This window comes from Dromaius novaehollandiae, chromosome 1 (genome assembly GCF_036370855.1).
Source record: "Dromaius novaehollandiae isolate bDroNov1 chromosome 1, bDroNov1.hap1, whole genome shotgun sequence".
Classification (NCBI taxonomy): Eukaryota; Metazoa; Chordata; class Aves; order Casuariiformes; family Dromaiidae; genus Dromaius; species Dromaius novaehollandiae.
In genome coordinates, this window is record NC_088098.1 from 23972268 (window position 1) to 23986952 (window position 14685).

Sequence of the window (14685 nt, forward strand, 5' to 3'; positions counted from 1 at the left end):
TCCACTTTCAAACCATTTGCTTATACATGTCCCTGTGTGAGCACTCTAAGGTGTTCCCCCAAAATACAAAGGAAGTGGCAAAGCTGAGATGTGTGAAGGGTAAGTACTTTAGCACATAAGCCAACAAAACAGGAGGGAAAAAAGGAGTAATTTTCATGTCAAACTAAAAAGCACAGGTCAACATGAAAGTGAAGTATTTCTTTCCTTCTTAGGCTTATTTAGATCTTTTATTACCAAATCCAAAAGTATTAGCCCAATTTCAAAACTTCAGGTACGTTGTGGCTGAGAAGTTCATGGATAGCAGTGTGTGTCCTTACTGTTTTGAGCTACACCAACAGGAAGTCTATGTGTTTGGCCAACCTGCTCTCAATCTCCTGGTCAGTGGGCACTTTTAGATGACCAGTCTCTTAGTGAATACAAAAACAAGACAAAATATAGTTTTTGTAAACATTTATACTTATAAAGGAGATAAACACTTTAAAATGCAAGTTCTTCTGGTACACAGACACATCAGATATGAAGCCATGCACTCTGGGATTAACAGATCATAGCAAATTCAACACATTGTGACTGAGGAGGGAGCAGTAATGTTCACACCTGGCCCAGGTCTGTTTCCTACAATAAGCTATACTGTCCTACTGCTAACACAAAATGCTCACTCACAAGAATTTCCAAAAATAAGCAACCCATAAAGGTATCATTTTGATCACTTCAGTATTTTTGTACTATTATTAAATTCTGCACTAATTAGAGTCAGATTTTCATTTTGTACCCATGTTTTATATTGTGCCACTTGATGGAATTCTTAAATACAGTCTCTCAAAACATACGGTACCTTTCAAATATTTCTTTTTCTGTAAAAATGTCTAAATATCCAAAAGGAGAATCCAGGAGATACAAATCAGCATCTTTGTACACTGCTCTAAAAAGAGAAAATGGATATGAAATTAACTTTCAGTACTCTTGTAAGTTTACATAAGTATAATTGAAAATGCATGCATTTACCATTTTGTATCAAAAATTTGTAGTTCATAGACTTTCCTACAGTGTTAATATGGAGCTGGAGTTGAACATTAAATGTGACTGTAAGATACCTTTCAAGAAAGCCTTTCCTTGCTGTAGACTATATTACATACTGACTCAGTTTTTCATTACTTTCTGTGTAATCAAAGGAAGCTATACAGCTGCCTTTCATAGAGGTTACTTTACGATCTGTTTAAGGCCTGAATCTGACAGTCCCTTTGGCTGTACAATGACCACTTACTTACCTAAATGGGAATTTGTTACCTACTGCAACTTCTACTGATGCCTGTGGGAATATTTCAGATTCATAAATGAATGCCTGAAAGGACTTAGGTCTCAGGTGCAGGACTTAGTTTTAAAAGTACTTTGAAATAACTTGTAAGCAAAGACAGGTGTGTTAGCAAGCCACAACCTTGCAAACATTAACTTGAATGGCATTATACAATATTTCAAGTTCAGGACATGAAAAACTATTTGCAGCATTAGGAGCTTAAGCTGTATGTGCCTGGACATGGCTCACTGAGACCTAAATCTGTGATTAAGAAGTTTTTTTAAATCTATTTCAATAGATTTAACAGCTCAAAAAGGTCCCTTGCCTTCCTCTGTGAATATGAAAATCATGATGTGATATGAATCAGGGTATAATTAGTAAAGAAAATCTGGACAGCTATATTTCGGTACTTTTTAGGTATTTTTTAAATGAGTTTTAAAATCATTATGTTGAACAATGTGAAAATATTTAACCACTGGAAGAAAAACTCTCAATAATAGTATATTATGTTAATAAACTAAATAACCTTATTGAAAAATCCTCTGTCATGATTGATTTCACTGACCATACATTATGATGTAGTGGCTGCACAATAACAAAAAGTTCATACTGTTCTTGGCATTTTCAGCAGTTAAAAAGTTTGCAGTTTGTTTCCTGGAATAATGGTAGCACTCAGCTTATTGCTGTAATTGGGATGTTAGACTTACTAGCTATATATGACCAACCTTAGGGTACTGGGCCAGTGAGCTAACTCAGACTCAGGGCACACACTTGTTTTTTTTCACATGGCCTTACTTCTACTTGTTGCAGCTGCAGGCACTGATAGTGTTCTCTAAGAAGGCTCAACTCAGGCAATCAACATCTGTTTTTTCAAGAGGGAGGGTCAGAGGCACTTCTAGAAGGGATGCTGATTTCATACGACTTTACCACAAAGTAGACACATGTCAGACCAGGAAAATAACGTTCAGCTTGTCACCAGTGCAGGTAGGTACAATGCAGGGCTGTAATTCCAGGTTTTCTTCTCTAGCTTTCTCAGAGCCTCATCTGCAACCCACACCTGAGTACCTGCACACCTTGATGTAAGGTGAGCTTAGACTGGAGCCCAAACAAAATGCAAAGAAGATGCAGCTACAGCCTTTGGGACATTTAGTTCTTCTGAAAATAATAATTAAATAGCTAACAATAAATGAATAATATCAATTCTATGAGACAGTATTAAATGAGTTGTGACCATTTCAAAAGTGACAGAAAAGATTACTCATAGAATCTGGGAAACAGTTCATTAAAATATAGGATTTTAAATGCAAATCTTAATGGGTTTTGTTGGTTTTTTTTGCTCTGAAAGCTGAGTCTGCTCCTCCCCTCCCCTCCTGCCTTACACCATAAAAGAGAACCAGCCATACCCCTTCTCCCTCTCACAAATCAACTGAAAGGATCTGCACTGAAGGCCCCTCTATTTTAATGAATCCATCTTTTATTTTACCCTCACACAGGCATGCACATCTTTCATGAGATGCATCGTAACATAATTCTACCTAGAATTTCTGACCATGGGAACCAACACAATTTACACTTTGCATAGAAACGAATGAGGCCATTTACACGTCAGAGCTATGATTACTGGACTACTGATGATGGTTAAGTGATCCAGCCAAAACACATGGCGAATTTCTAGCAAAACATGTTCTACTTCTATAGATCTTCAAAATTAGAAACTAGCTTTGGAAGGCCAAATAAACACAGCTATCCCTCCACTATTCGTAGGTACCAGCTGTTGCTTTCCAATTATTCTTTGTACATCAAAAAATGTCCAGAATTAGTAGCAACATGAATCCCCAAATGCCATCTTGCACTAAGAAAGGAAAGACTCATCTCAGCTAAGCAGAAGATGATGCTTCTGACATCAAACTTTTAAAATTCAGTGAATAAATATACAGATGTATCACAAATGAAACTGCACAGCAAAATTCATATTTCTGATAGCAAAATGAAGTTCCTCATAAACCTAGGAGATATTCATTTAGCACAATTTAGTCCACATGTATTTATGTGCTTAGTCATGCTACTTCCCTAAATGAAATGCTAAAATAGTTAGATGATAAAATACTCACCTTGCTAGTGAGATTCGTGCTCGCTGGCCTCCACTCAGGGTGATTCCACCTTCCCCCAGCACTGTATAATCTTTGTCTGGGAACTTTGAAATGTCCTGTTAATAGATTTTTTAAGAATCAGACATGCGTTTTTCATATTCAAGCTACACACTAAATGGAAGTAATAGTATACAGGCAGGTTAGACAGCAGTTGTAAGAAATGAAACACCCACAAAGGATTGTTTCTTTCACCTGTTTTCATAATCAGAAATGGTGATTAAAGAAAACATATCATTCTTCTACCTCATAGAGCAACCAAGAGCTGCAAGACTTCAAGGATATTTGTCTTAATTGCTAGATCTCTAAAAGCAAAGAATGTACCTTCATAAAATATCAGTCCAAGGTGTTAACCCTCAGAGCGTACTTTGTGTCAAGTAACAATGACAAATGTGCTTGCCACTAAAGTTAGATAAAGCAGGAAGCAAACTCTGGATCTGAACACTTTAAATCTCAGAGAAATTCATACTTCAGCAGCTGCATTAAAAAAGGCTGGCACAAATTTCCTAGCCGAGAATGCCAGGAATGCTAAAGGTCTGCAACTGGTTTAGGATCCAAGTCCTACAGCTTGGGCTATAAGTTAGTTATAACTTATGAATATGCTGGAAATGAACAGCCAGTGATAAAAACAGCAACTACAATTTCACTCCTGTGTGAGGGCTTTGCTTCGTACAGAGAAAGAGAAGCCAGCACAGATCTCACTGGCAGAGGAGGTTAGGAGTTTTCTTGACTAGGAGTATTTAGGACAGAAACTAAGGATTCATGAAAACTGAAGTATTTCATGAAAGCAGAGACATGAAGAATGGCTTGTGTGCCTGTAACCTAATTTTTCCACTTATAGGGTTGCTATAATAAAAACATTAACTCTGCCTACCAGCCTTATCTGGCATATGTCTGTAAGTCATTACAGTAGCAACCACTACCACTGTGGCAGTGTTAGTTTCAGGGGACTTCTCCCAGAAACACAGGCTGGACCATCTCAGGTTCCTGGCAGTTTGCTCCCTGGGTTCCAGCCAGCCCAAGCTTCCAGGAGCTACAACTCCAAGGCAGTTATGCCATGTGTGGAGTGGGAAGACCCAAGTCTCTCAGAAGCTCCCAGCATCTGTGTCCCTAGCTCCACAGAAAAGGACTGTCATTCTCACTACCTGTGCATCCACTCCAAGCCACTGCCCAGAAGGGATTCCCCAGAAGTCAAAGAAACTGATCAAGGAATTTGGTATCAGACAAAACTGGCTCCAGTGTTCTTATGCTTTACAAAATGTTTCTCTATAGTACAATTCCTGGAGAAAAAAAGTGGTATGGCATAGGAAAATCCCTCAAGAAGTGAGCTTCTGGGGCCAGGTTTTATGAAGGTAGCCTATTTCTGGGGTCTCTCTTCCCCCAGGCATCCAAGGGGAGAGAACTTAGCTGTCTACCTGCACTGCACCGCAGGTGCAGTAATGCTGCTCTGGAAAGTTATTAGTCCATCATTCTGCACATGCATAGTAAACTCACTTCATACAGTTCATCTACCTACACATGGCCGATCTGTTGTATGACAGGCGTAGACACGTCACAAATGGCCTGTCACTTCCACTGGAAGAAGCTGTGTGACTTGCCCAGCTGGAAAGTTTTTCATCTCTAGGATCTCTGCAGTTCAGAGTCAGAATCATGACTGAGGCAAAGGAAAGCCCACTAGGTTCACAGTTTGTTATCTTTTGTTGAGTAAAAGACTGAAGGATATGTGAAGCATTTTTCAAGCATTTACTATGTCTGATATCAGAAAGCTGGTGCCTGTCACTTTCCAAGAAAGACAAGTTTAAATTCTTTTTGAGGTTAACCAAATCTTTGTCTAGTCAGAAAACTAATTTGACTTTTCCTATTAAGACAAAGGCTGAGAGGAAGTGGACTAAAAGACAAAAAGAAAAATATGAAGGGGAAAGATTAAGTCTCACTACAGCACTGTCTGGAAATCTATCATCTTGTCTGATGTAATCAGCTAACACAGGACTCCTGTTTTCAGCAGTGGTATCAACATGAGAATAATCGATTCCAGCTCATGCGTCTGCAGTCCACATCATTCCCAGAGAAGTGCTCAGACTCAAAACTGAGACTTGGATGTCAAGCTCCCCAGATTTCCAGGGATTCTAAGTTGAGCTGTTCTCTAGAAGTTAACATTTCATATGAAAGTAAGCTATAATATGATTTTCATCACCTCAACTGTGATTTTGACTGCTAGTCATTCCCTGTGGGGCCGTCTTTGGCATTCTGAGACTCTGAGGTATTGCAGAGTAAATAAATAAATAAAAATCTTGCCAGAAAAATATTTCCTTCTTCCTCTCTTATAAATTGCCCTGACCTCAGGAACAGAATGAACAATACTGTTCAGCCCTGGATCAGTGACAGATTAAAAGTCCAGCAACTCAAGGACTAGAAATTGACTGTCTGACCCATCAGGAAATGGGAGATTCTCCCAACTCTTTGATTTGATAACAGCAGTCCCTTCCTGACTTAGAAGATTCTGACCTTAAAATCAAGATGCTCTTACGTATGGAAAAGCTATTGCAGGTGACTTTTAAATTCTTCTCATGTTAACTAGTTATTTTCCTATTGTAGAAGTAGAGCTGCACGGACAAACTCCGGTTACTAACGAAAGAGCTCAGTTGCTTGCTGAAAGAGGGATGTGAAAAACAGTGCCAATAACATTTTTAGAGCAAAATCTTCCTAACATGAAAAAATTGTTTTCCCATAGGTCATGAAATATTTAGAGTGTACAAGGTAGATTTGAGATGACCTGCTCCGATCACTTGTGGTTTCACTATGCACAGAGGAGTAATGTTACTCATCTGTAACTTTGACATTTACTTGGTATTTTCACCTGGACATTAAGATTTGTGCTGTTATGTACCTAGATATCTGACCTGATTTCAACTGTTTCACATTTCTACCAGTACTGCTGTCTATCATGCTGCTGCAATGGTGCCATTCCTGGTTCCTGATTCTACCAGTTCTTCCAAAAAATCCAGGTGAAGAACAACTGGCCTAGTGTACCTTCTCTTGCAAACAAGGTGAAATCCTAGCCCTATCGAAATTAATTCCAGAACTCCCATTGTTTTAAATGGTAGTGGGATATCATCAAATCTATTTCTTTGCAGGTGTGTCAACATGGAATTTTAATCAGACTTTTAATGAGTTCCCCTTCTGGTCTCCTCTACCCTTCACCTCAGGATAATATATGGCATGCAACAGACAAAGAACTTCAGGCTGTAATTATAATAAGTAAAAAATGTTTAGCAATTTCTTTCAAAGGCGTAAACAGAGTGAAGAAGTCCAATAGACACACAATGCTATTTGTTGGAACATGCATTACCTATTGTAAAAAGTACATAGGGCTGGTCCAAATACATCCTTGCTGTTATTTTATGAAGGAAGTGAAATCAAGCCAGGGACAAACTTAATGTAATGATGCTGAACAGCATAAAAACAGCATATTAATGAAGTATCCACTAGATTTTCTTTAACATATCTATCTCTAAATGCTTAAATTGAGAAACCTATGGTTAAATATTCAGCGAAGAAAACCTCTACAGTTCCCATCAACATTACTTACATTTGTGAGTGCTTCTAATATCAGGAGCTGACAAATCTCATGTTGCACACCCAAGGAGAAGGCACTTCTCTTAATACTTGTTTGCATTTCTAACCTTGTAAATGTTATCTTCATCTACCCTAGCAGCAAAGGGACGACCCTCATAGTATCTTTGGGCTTGGTATAAAAATATAGAAGAATATGGCTGAGACGGTTTCAGGTACTATCTCTTCTGAGAGTAAATGAAAAATATGTTCTCACAAAAACAGATGGAAACCTAAGAATGGACTTCACACTCCAGGTCTTTTCTACAGAGGTTCTTTGTCATCAAGATCATTTGATAGATTTACATGCCTTCGTGCCAAGAAAAAGCTTTAGCAACAACTAAAAGAATAAAACTTGGCAGAAAATAGTTTCTAAGAAATATGCCTTTCAACAGAATAGTTGCTACTGATCTACAAGTTTTGTATATCTTGCTTTTGCTATAGGCTGTCAGGAGTTCTAATGACAGAACATAGATATTTTACTTATAGGACTCCTCTTTCTTCCCTAAAGATGTCCTTAATGGCTTCAATTTCCACCTCCCTTCTTCTGCCTTCCTTCCAAAAGAGATAGAACAGTCTTGAAGCTAATGGAACAGAGCAGCAGTTTTGGAACTCTCCATTTAATCTTCACTGACCGTTTTCTCCAGCCTATTTCACTTCCTTTTTTCCTACAATCCCATTTTTTTACTATCTGTAGCCCCTTCCTTTTCTTTTTTGTCATTAATATTCCCCATGTTTATTTCCACAACTCCCAGAAAACTCTCCATTCATATCGCTTCTTCCATCTCACTTACAAAAATACTCCCTTTCTTCCCCTCTTCCTCCTTCTCTCTGTGTTCACAAGAACTCTGAATACAGACCTTGCAACTCCCTTTCTGTAGTGTAGACCATTTGTAATAAATTAGAAGAAAAATACTGATGGGTTTTTGTATAAAATGTCAGGTAAAACTGAATGTACATTAAGCAGAAAGAGTAGCAAAGGTTTCAAGCAGGAGCTGGAATGCTATTTCACCCAATTTAATAATTTTTTCTCTTTAGTTATAAGAGGAACATTTACTTTTATCTGTTTTCTCACTCACATGATTATTTCTGTACTTCTCAGGAACCATATTCAACTCTAATATTTCAAAGAAATAGAAATGGAACCAAAACACACCTCCAGCTTTCAATTCAGTGACTAAAAATGGTAAAAATCTTTAGATAATGGGTTTGAAATGACAGTGCCTCTTTTGGGCAGAAAGTCCACATAATACGCCAAGTCTCTCACTACAACCATTGCATCGCAGACATCTAGGTCCAAAAGCTGGCTGCCTTTATATATTTTCCATCTTGCACTGGTATGATCTAATGGCACGAGCAGACTCCTCTAACAAATTCCTGTCAACGGCCCAAAAGTACTGGCAGATCAACTGTGAAACTGCTTACATAGGGGGTTCCCTGGGGAAGAATCTGCTGGGTTGAAGGTAAACAGGCTAGCAGAGTTTCCTTAAAGCAGGGGAGCATCTCACTTTGAGAAAAAAACACTGACTCAAAGGACCAAATACACTGACTTCAAAAAGTTTATCTGCAATCAAATAAATAGGTTTAATGGTGCCACTCTGTAATATTCTATGCTGCTATCTTTCAGTTAAAAACTTGTTGCACTTGATAGAGTTTTTCCCACCCCCTTCCCTGTGTTAGGAACAGGCTTCTGAACAGATTATCTTGGAGGTTGTCCTATCTTCTCTGTCACTTCTGGAATCATATCTAATTTCCTTACCCTGTGTTTAACTTACCCACGTTCAGCATACCAGCTACTTCATGTTTCAAAAATTTGTTCCACAGGAATACTTTGTCATAGAGAAAGTGAATTTTGACAGTATCTGTATGAGCTTTAGTTGAGCCTGAAATTCTGCTCAGTCACAAACCCTCGTGAAAACAAAGCTTATAATTTTGGATCATGAATCCTTTATAAATGGTTTTACTGGAATCTAACAAAAGCCTCAGCTTCAGAGGACAGGTACCTAAATAAGAAGATCAAATTTTAAAAAGTAATTTCTGATTCGGAAATAAAGAAATCTGGTTTTCTGGTTTCTGGCCCAGGAAAATAAGGTCTCTAGTATGTTCAAGCTGATTATCCAAAACCCCAAATTACTGAAAATTCTTCATTTTAAAAATTTTAACAGAAAATTTCACTACTAGGTATGAAACTGAAACACAAGACTTAATTTTAAAGCTTTATAACCTCAAAATTTGCAGTGTATTTCAGATCTGTTTCATTTTAAAGATAATTTCTGTTCTGCCAATTAGGACAAATTGAAATTTATGCTTTCTGCAAAACCAGCAAGAAATAATTTCTAGTGCACATAATGGGATGGAAATAAACAATATTTCTCACTTAAGAGTGAAAGAATATAAAATGAACAGGTCTTTTTTAGATTTTGAACATTCCAGAAAAAAGCTCCTCCAAAATATTTCTTCTAATAATTCTTCTAGTTCCTCTGTTACAAACACTTTCCAATGTGTCAATACCCCTTATAAACAATAGACACAAAACCAACACAGAGTATTCAACTCACAGTCTGACTAAAGCTACCATACTGTCTCTCAGCTCTAATTGATTTAGTTTAATATGTGTACACTTGTAATCAGCTCCAGATGTGATATTCTGTGCAAACTAATGAGACATCTGCTGAAAAAAATGAATCAGCATAGATAAAAGGGGCTGGAGAAGTACAGTGAGATGCATTCCACTGTTAACTAAGGATATGTGCTTCAGTCTCAGGACATCCTTGACACTGCAGGTTACTAGTCACCTGGGGATAATGCCAGCCTTTGTGAGGAGATGCCAAACACACAGTAAAATGAACCAGAGCTTGATATGTTTGGTTGTGTCTCTAGTTATTCTCTTATACGCTTAGTTGAAAATTGAATCTCCTGCATTTGTTATGAAACCAGCTCAAAAAAAGACAGGATCTGGCCACAGATTTCTTTTGTACTATTATAAGATTTGACTTTGCATGGAAACACTTCCTCTGTTAAACATTATCCTCATGGGCAGCTGACAGCTCTCAAATCAGAACATGTTGATTTTAAGAGTGGTAGCCTCTTATGTTCTAAAAAGGTAGTTTGCTATTCTGTGTTTATGGCATCCTAGATAACTACTGAAGAATGGATTGAACTGACTAGGTGGAAAAATATCTACCTTACCTTTCAAAAAGGTAAAAACAGAAGTCATAGCAGTATAGTTTCAAAACTAATGAATTATTACACCCCTTTGAAAGGGATACAGTGCTTGTTTATTTATTAACAAGAATATTATGGGCCTCTTCCTGCAGCCTTGACTGGAGGAACACATTCCCCTAGGCTGATTTTGTTCAACACTAACAACATTTAAACTTGAAGATTCCTATTTCAACTGTCCAAAGGCTTTACCTTTCTAACTTAGCATATGCTGAAAACAAACAAAACCCACACCCTGTGTATAGTAGTAGGCTATTACTATAGCCTAATGTTGTCTAATTAATACTACAACGTAAAAATCTGAAAAGCCATGTTCCTTCCACATTTTTCATTATGTCAGTAATAAGGATTTTGCAAACCCATTGAGATACTCCTATAAATTCCCATTATATTCCAATTATCCCACAGTCATGACATTTATGCAACCTGTTAATCTCTGGGAGAGTTGCACTTGTGGAATTTGAATTTAGTAACAAGTTTTTGTAAACATATAAACTCATCCAGTGCACATCTCCAGTTGCTTTGGCTATTCAGCAATGAGAGTAAAGAGCAGTGAAGTATGCGGGATGGTTTTTCAGTGTTAGATTTGTTCTTGTTTAATTAGGCCTTAATTTGAAGTGCTAGGGAATAGTTCACCTTCTCTTGTGAAGCGATTTTTAGTGCTGATGAAAAGTGCCCAACGAAAAGGATGGAACACCTTGTCAAAAAGAAGGCAGCACAAGCTGAGGCTGCACTGATTCATCTTATTTTACTTTTTGAGTGCCTTTAAGCTTGCCTATAGCCACTGCCTTTAAGAAGAATAGAGAGAGTTCAGAATCTGTACCAATTGAGTTTTGTCTTCTCTCTATATTAGCACTGCAATCTGTGATGAAACTTATTTCAAAAAGGCTACTGAATAAATGACAAATTGTAATGACTACTGCTCTGTGCTGGACCAGTTTGATATAGAAATTGAAAGTCAGTATTTCCATATTTGTAAACTGGGATTTTTGTCTTAAACAAGCTGTTAAATTAGGTACTCACACTACTTGCTTGCTAAAAAATTCACTATTTCTTGAGGAAAGGAAGAAGAGAGGCAGTGGAGAAGGAAAAAGCAGCCCTCCTCCTGCGCCTCTCTGTAGAATTTTTTTTCCTGTGATGTCTCACAGAAAGTATCATGTAATTAAAATATACTGGCATTCCCTTGAGTTCAGCGTGTCACAAGGATAAGGACAACATCTACGCACCACTTGCACCTCACTTTAGCCTTATTCTGTATGGGCTGGGCTTTCAGAAATATTCTTGTCAGCAAGACTGACAAGAACATTATGGTAGCTCTTACCTTTAGTACCCTCATCTCGACTCCAAAGCAGTCCTTCTGCTGTTCTATCACCTTCCACTGCTCTCTGCTTCATCTCCATCCATTTCCAGACTCCAGAAAGGAGAATCACATTGTAAAACACAATTTTACCTCCCCTAATGCGCTACTTACCCTCAAAGGAAAAACATAATCATTATAATCAAGTTCTGAATCATTTTACACATATGAAGCTGGCTACCCTAAAGATAAGCTGTATAAGGCAGAAGGTACAAAAGAAAAAAGTAACTTAGGCATGCTCTTACTGATGCATATAGAGATGCATATGAGAATCTTTCTTACGCTTCTTTGGTATTACATATATGCATAATGTCATCCCTAAATTATGAGAAGCAGTATCATAATGCCATAGTGCTTGGACCTGCCGAGTTTCCTTCACTGAACCTACAACACACAACTGTCTTTCACTGTTCACCCTTTCAACAACCTGGACCTCATACATCTGTACAGCATTGTACTGTGGTATCCCTTGCCCTCCACATCCTCACATGCCAGAAAAGGCTACAGAGCAGAGCTGTGAGGGCCAAGGACCAGAAAAGAAACCTATGGCCATGTACTGCCACAACACGTGTGCCCTCAGGTGGGACTACGCTCAAAGGAGCACCACTAAAACACATACTTCCAAAACGCAGACTGACACTACAGGATCTACTGTATGACCTGATTCTCTGCATCAGGAACATAACAGTCACACAGCCATGTGATGGCTCATGTGTGCATGAGAAGGAAGGATACCTGAAAGACCTGTATACGCTAATAGAGCCTGCAAGAACCCAGCACAGACTGAGATCCTCATGTGTTCTGCGCTACACAAACACAGTTTATCAAACTACCCTGGCACTGTATTCATGAGGCATGTGGTTCTCCAATATATCACCTTTTTTTTTAATCTTTGTCTTCTGGTTTTCAGTATGACATCGTGAGCAGGTATATTGGTACAACAGAAGTGAATTGCTGCAAGATAGCAAGAACAAAAAACTGAAGGCAGAAATTTCTTAGGCTGAATACATGTCAAGAAAGTGGAACATGTAACTACGTAAGTTCTTTGAACGAAATAACATCTAGACTAAATATTTTAATGCTCTAGATTGCTATAACCTTATGTGAGCTCATAAAATAAATAAATGAAGGCAAATCCTTTTGTTCCTCATACTTGTTATTACTTTCCAGTAAAGTTAATTGGGAATATTCAAAATTCATCACAGCAGAAACCAAGTTTTCAATTTCCTTTTGATGGTTCCATACATAGATAGAATAAAATGTAAAACAGCAAGAATATTTTTTAGAAAAATAACAGAATTTCCTCCATCCAAGAAAACCTACCCTAAACAAAATATTTTAGGTAATGGGTTCCACAACTACATTGCTTTTCTTTGAGAGTACAGAATCAAAATCTAATGAATAAAACATTCCAACCTCTAAATAAAGATTTCCTGATTTCCTACACAATGAACATTTTATTCTTGGAAAGCTAAAAATATGGAAAACTACATTAAATATTTCCTTGCACTTTCCATCTTTCATAATTACTTTGAGATAAATGTACCTCAAGCATTCAATGACTCTAAAGAGGTTGTAAATGATAACTGCTCAGGAAGTAGACTATGTACCTATCAAAAAAGTTAGGGAAAAAATGTAGCACTGGCCTTTTTTAAAATTCTCATGCACCCCAAAATGATTGCAATTAAGCTTACTTAATATTATTTTCATATCTGCATAAACCTAAAACAAAGTACAGAGCACCTAGTATGATGTCCCCCAGCCTCAGTCTCCCATTCTGCTCTTAGATAAGATTCACTGTGTTCCAAGAAGCCCCAAATCTATCTATATGGTATGATGTGACCATCACAGGGGAAGAAGACACTGAATTTAGCAATTGCTCTTATTACCTTCTCTGGGCTAGATCCTCAGTATGTTTCTGCTATAGAGTGATGACAGAGATGGAAAAGCAACAGGACCATTTCAAAAGGATGTTGCATTTTGGAGTAGGAACACATCCAATTGCTCAGTGGGTCAAACAAAGGAGATGACTTCATCTTCCCAAGAAAGTGTTTGAGACCACAGAGCTTGAAAGAAAGTCTCATTTAGCCATATATATACCCAGAGGTGTATTTTAACTGACTTTCAGCATATGTGCAGTAAAGAAATAAATGCTCTTTCATCACCAATTCTTTGTCCATCTTGAAGAGTCCATGTAAGAACTAGACAATGACTGCTCCTACATTCAGGTGGAATATGTAACTACTTAGGAAAATTGAAGAGAAGAGGGCAGAGTGAACACTCTCGAGCAAAAATTCTCTGGTGCATCTCCTTTATGAAGGACAAGAACAGACACAACCCCAACAAAGCACTAACCCTTCTTGTCACAATAAACCCCTAAAAAATACACACTGGGGAATAAGCAGGGAATCAATATTTGATATCTATCATTAAATCTGCCATACTAAGTCTTATTTGGTAACCAAGATATGAAAACTAGGAGACTAGAAAGTAGAGTAATAATAATAAAGTAATGCATTTGGCTTCATTCCAGATCATTCTGCCTTCTCTTCAGGCCAGCCTGATTTATTCAGCTTCACTCCAGAAGCAAAATATCCTTATAAACATTATACTTGGTCTGAAATAATGAGCCCTGCTAGGAGGTGAAGCATATCATTCAGTGCAGAGCTGCACTAACACAGATCAAAGCTGGCCTGATGGAGCCTATATGGAGAACAAAGGAGCTCCAGCCTACTGACATGGAGACGTCCCCATCACTAATCGCTTTCTGCTCTAGGGGTTCCATGCCTGGTGCCTGCGATGAGAAGCCTCTTTAGGAAAAGAGAGTTTCAAACTGGTGCAATGAGTTAGTTGCTGGAGCTTAGGCATTAGTTACAGCTTTTAAGGCAGGAGTTAGGGACTACTCTTCAGAGAGCTTAACACAGAATAAATTCATCCTCTCATCTTCAGAAGCTTTCAAAGAAAATTTCCTGCAAACCACAATCCAAACACAATCTGTAAGGGCCATAAACATATAAAAAACATTACTTTATCGCTTAACTATATCCTGCTCT

General features: G+C 37.9%; 1 protein-coding gene across 1 annotated transcript in view; it reads right to left on the reverse strand.

The window, feature by feature from the left end:
• CFTR (CF transmembrane conductance regulator) overlaps nt 1-14685 on the reverse strand; it is a 94731-nt gene that overhangs the window by 41904 nt on the left and 38142 nt on the right. The window contains exons 12-13 of the mRNA XM_026097332.2: nt 3406-3500; nt 836-922 (exon numbers count right to left, since the gene is read on the reverse strand). Coding sequence (XP_025953117.2) covers nt 836-922; nt 3406-3500 — 182 coding nt within the window. The remainder of the gene's footprint in view (nt 1-835; nt 923-3405; nt 3501-14685) is intronic.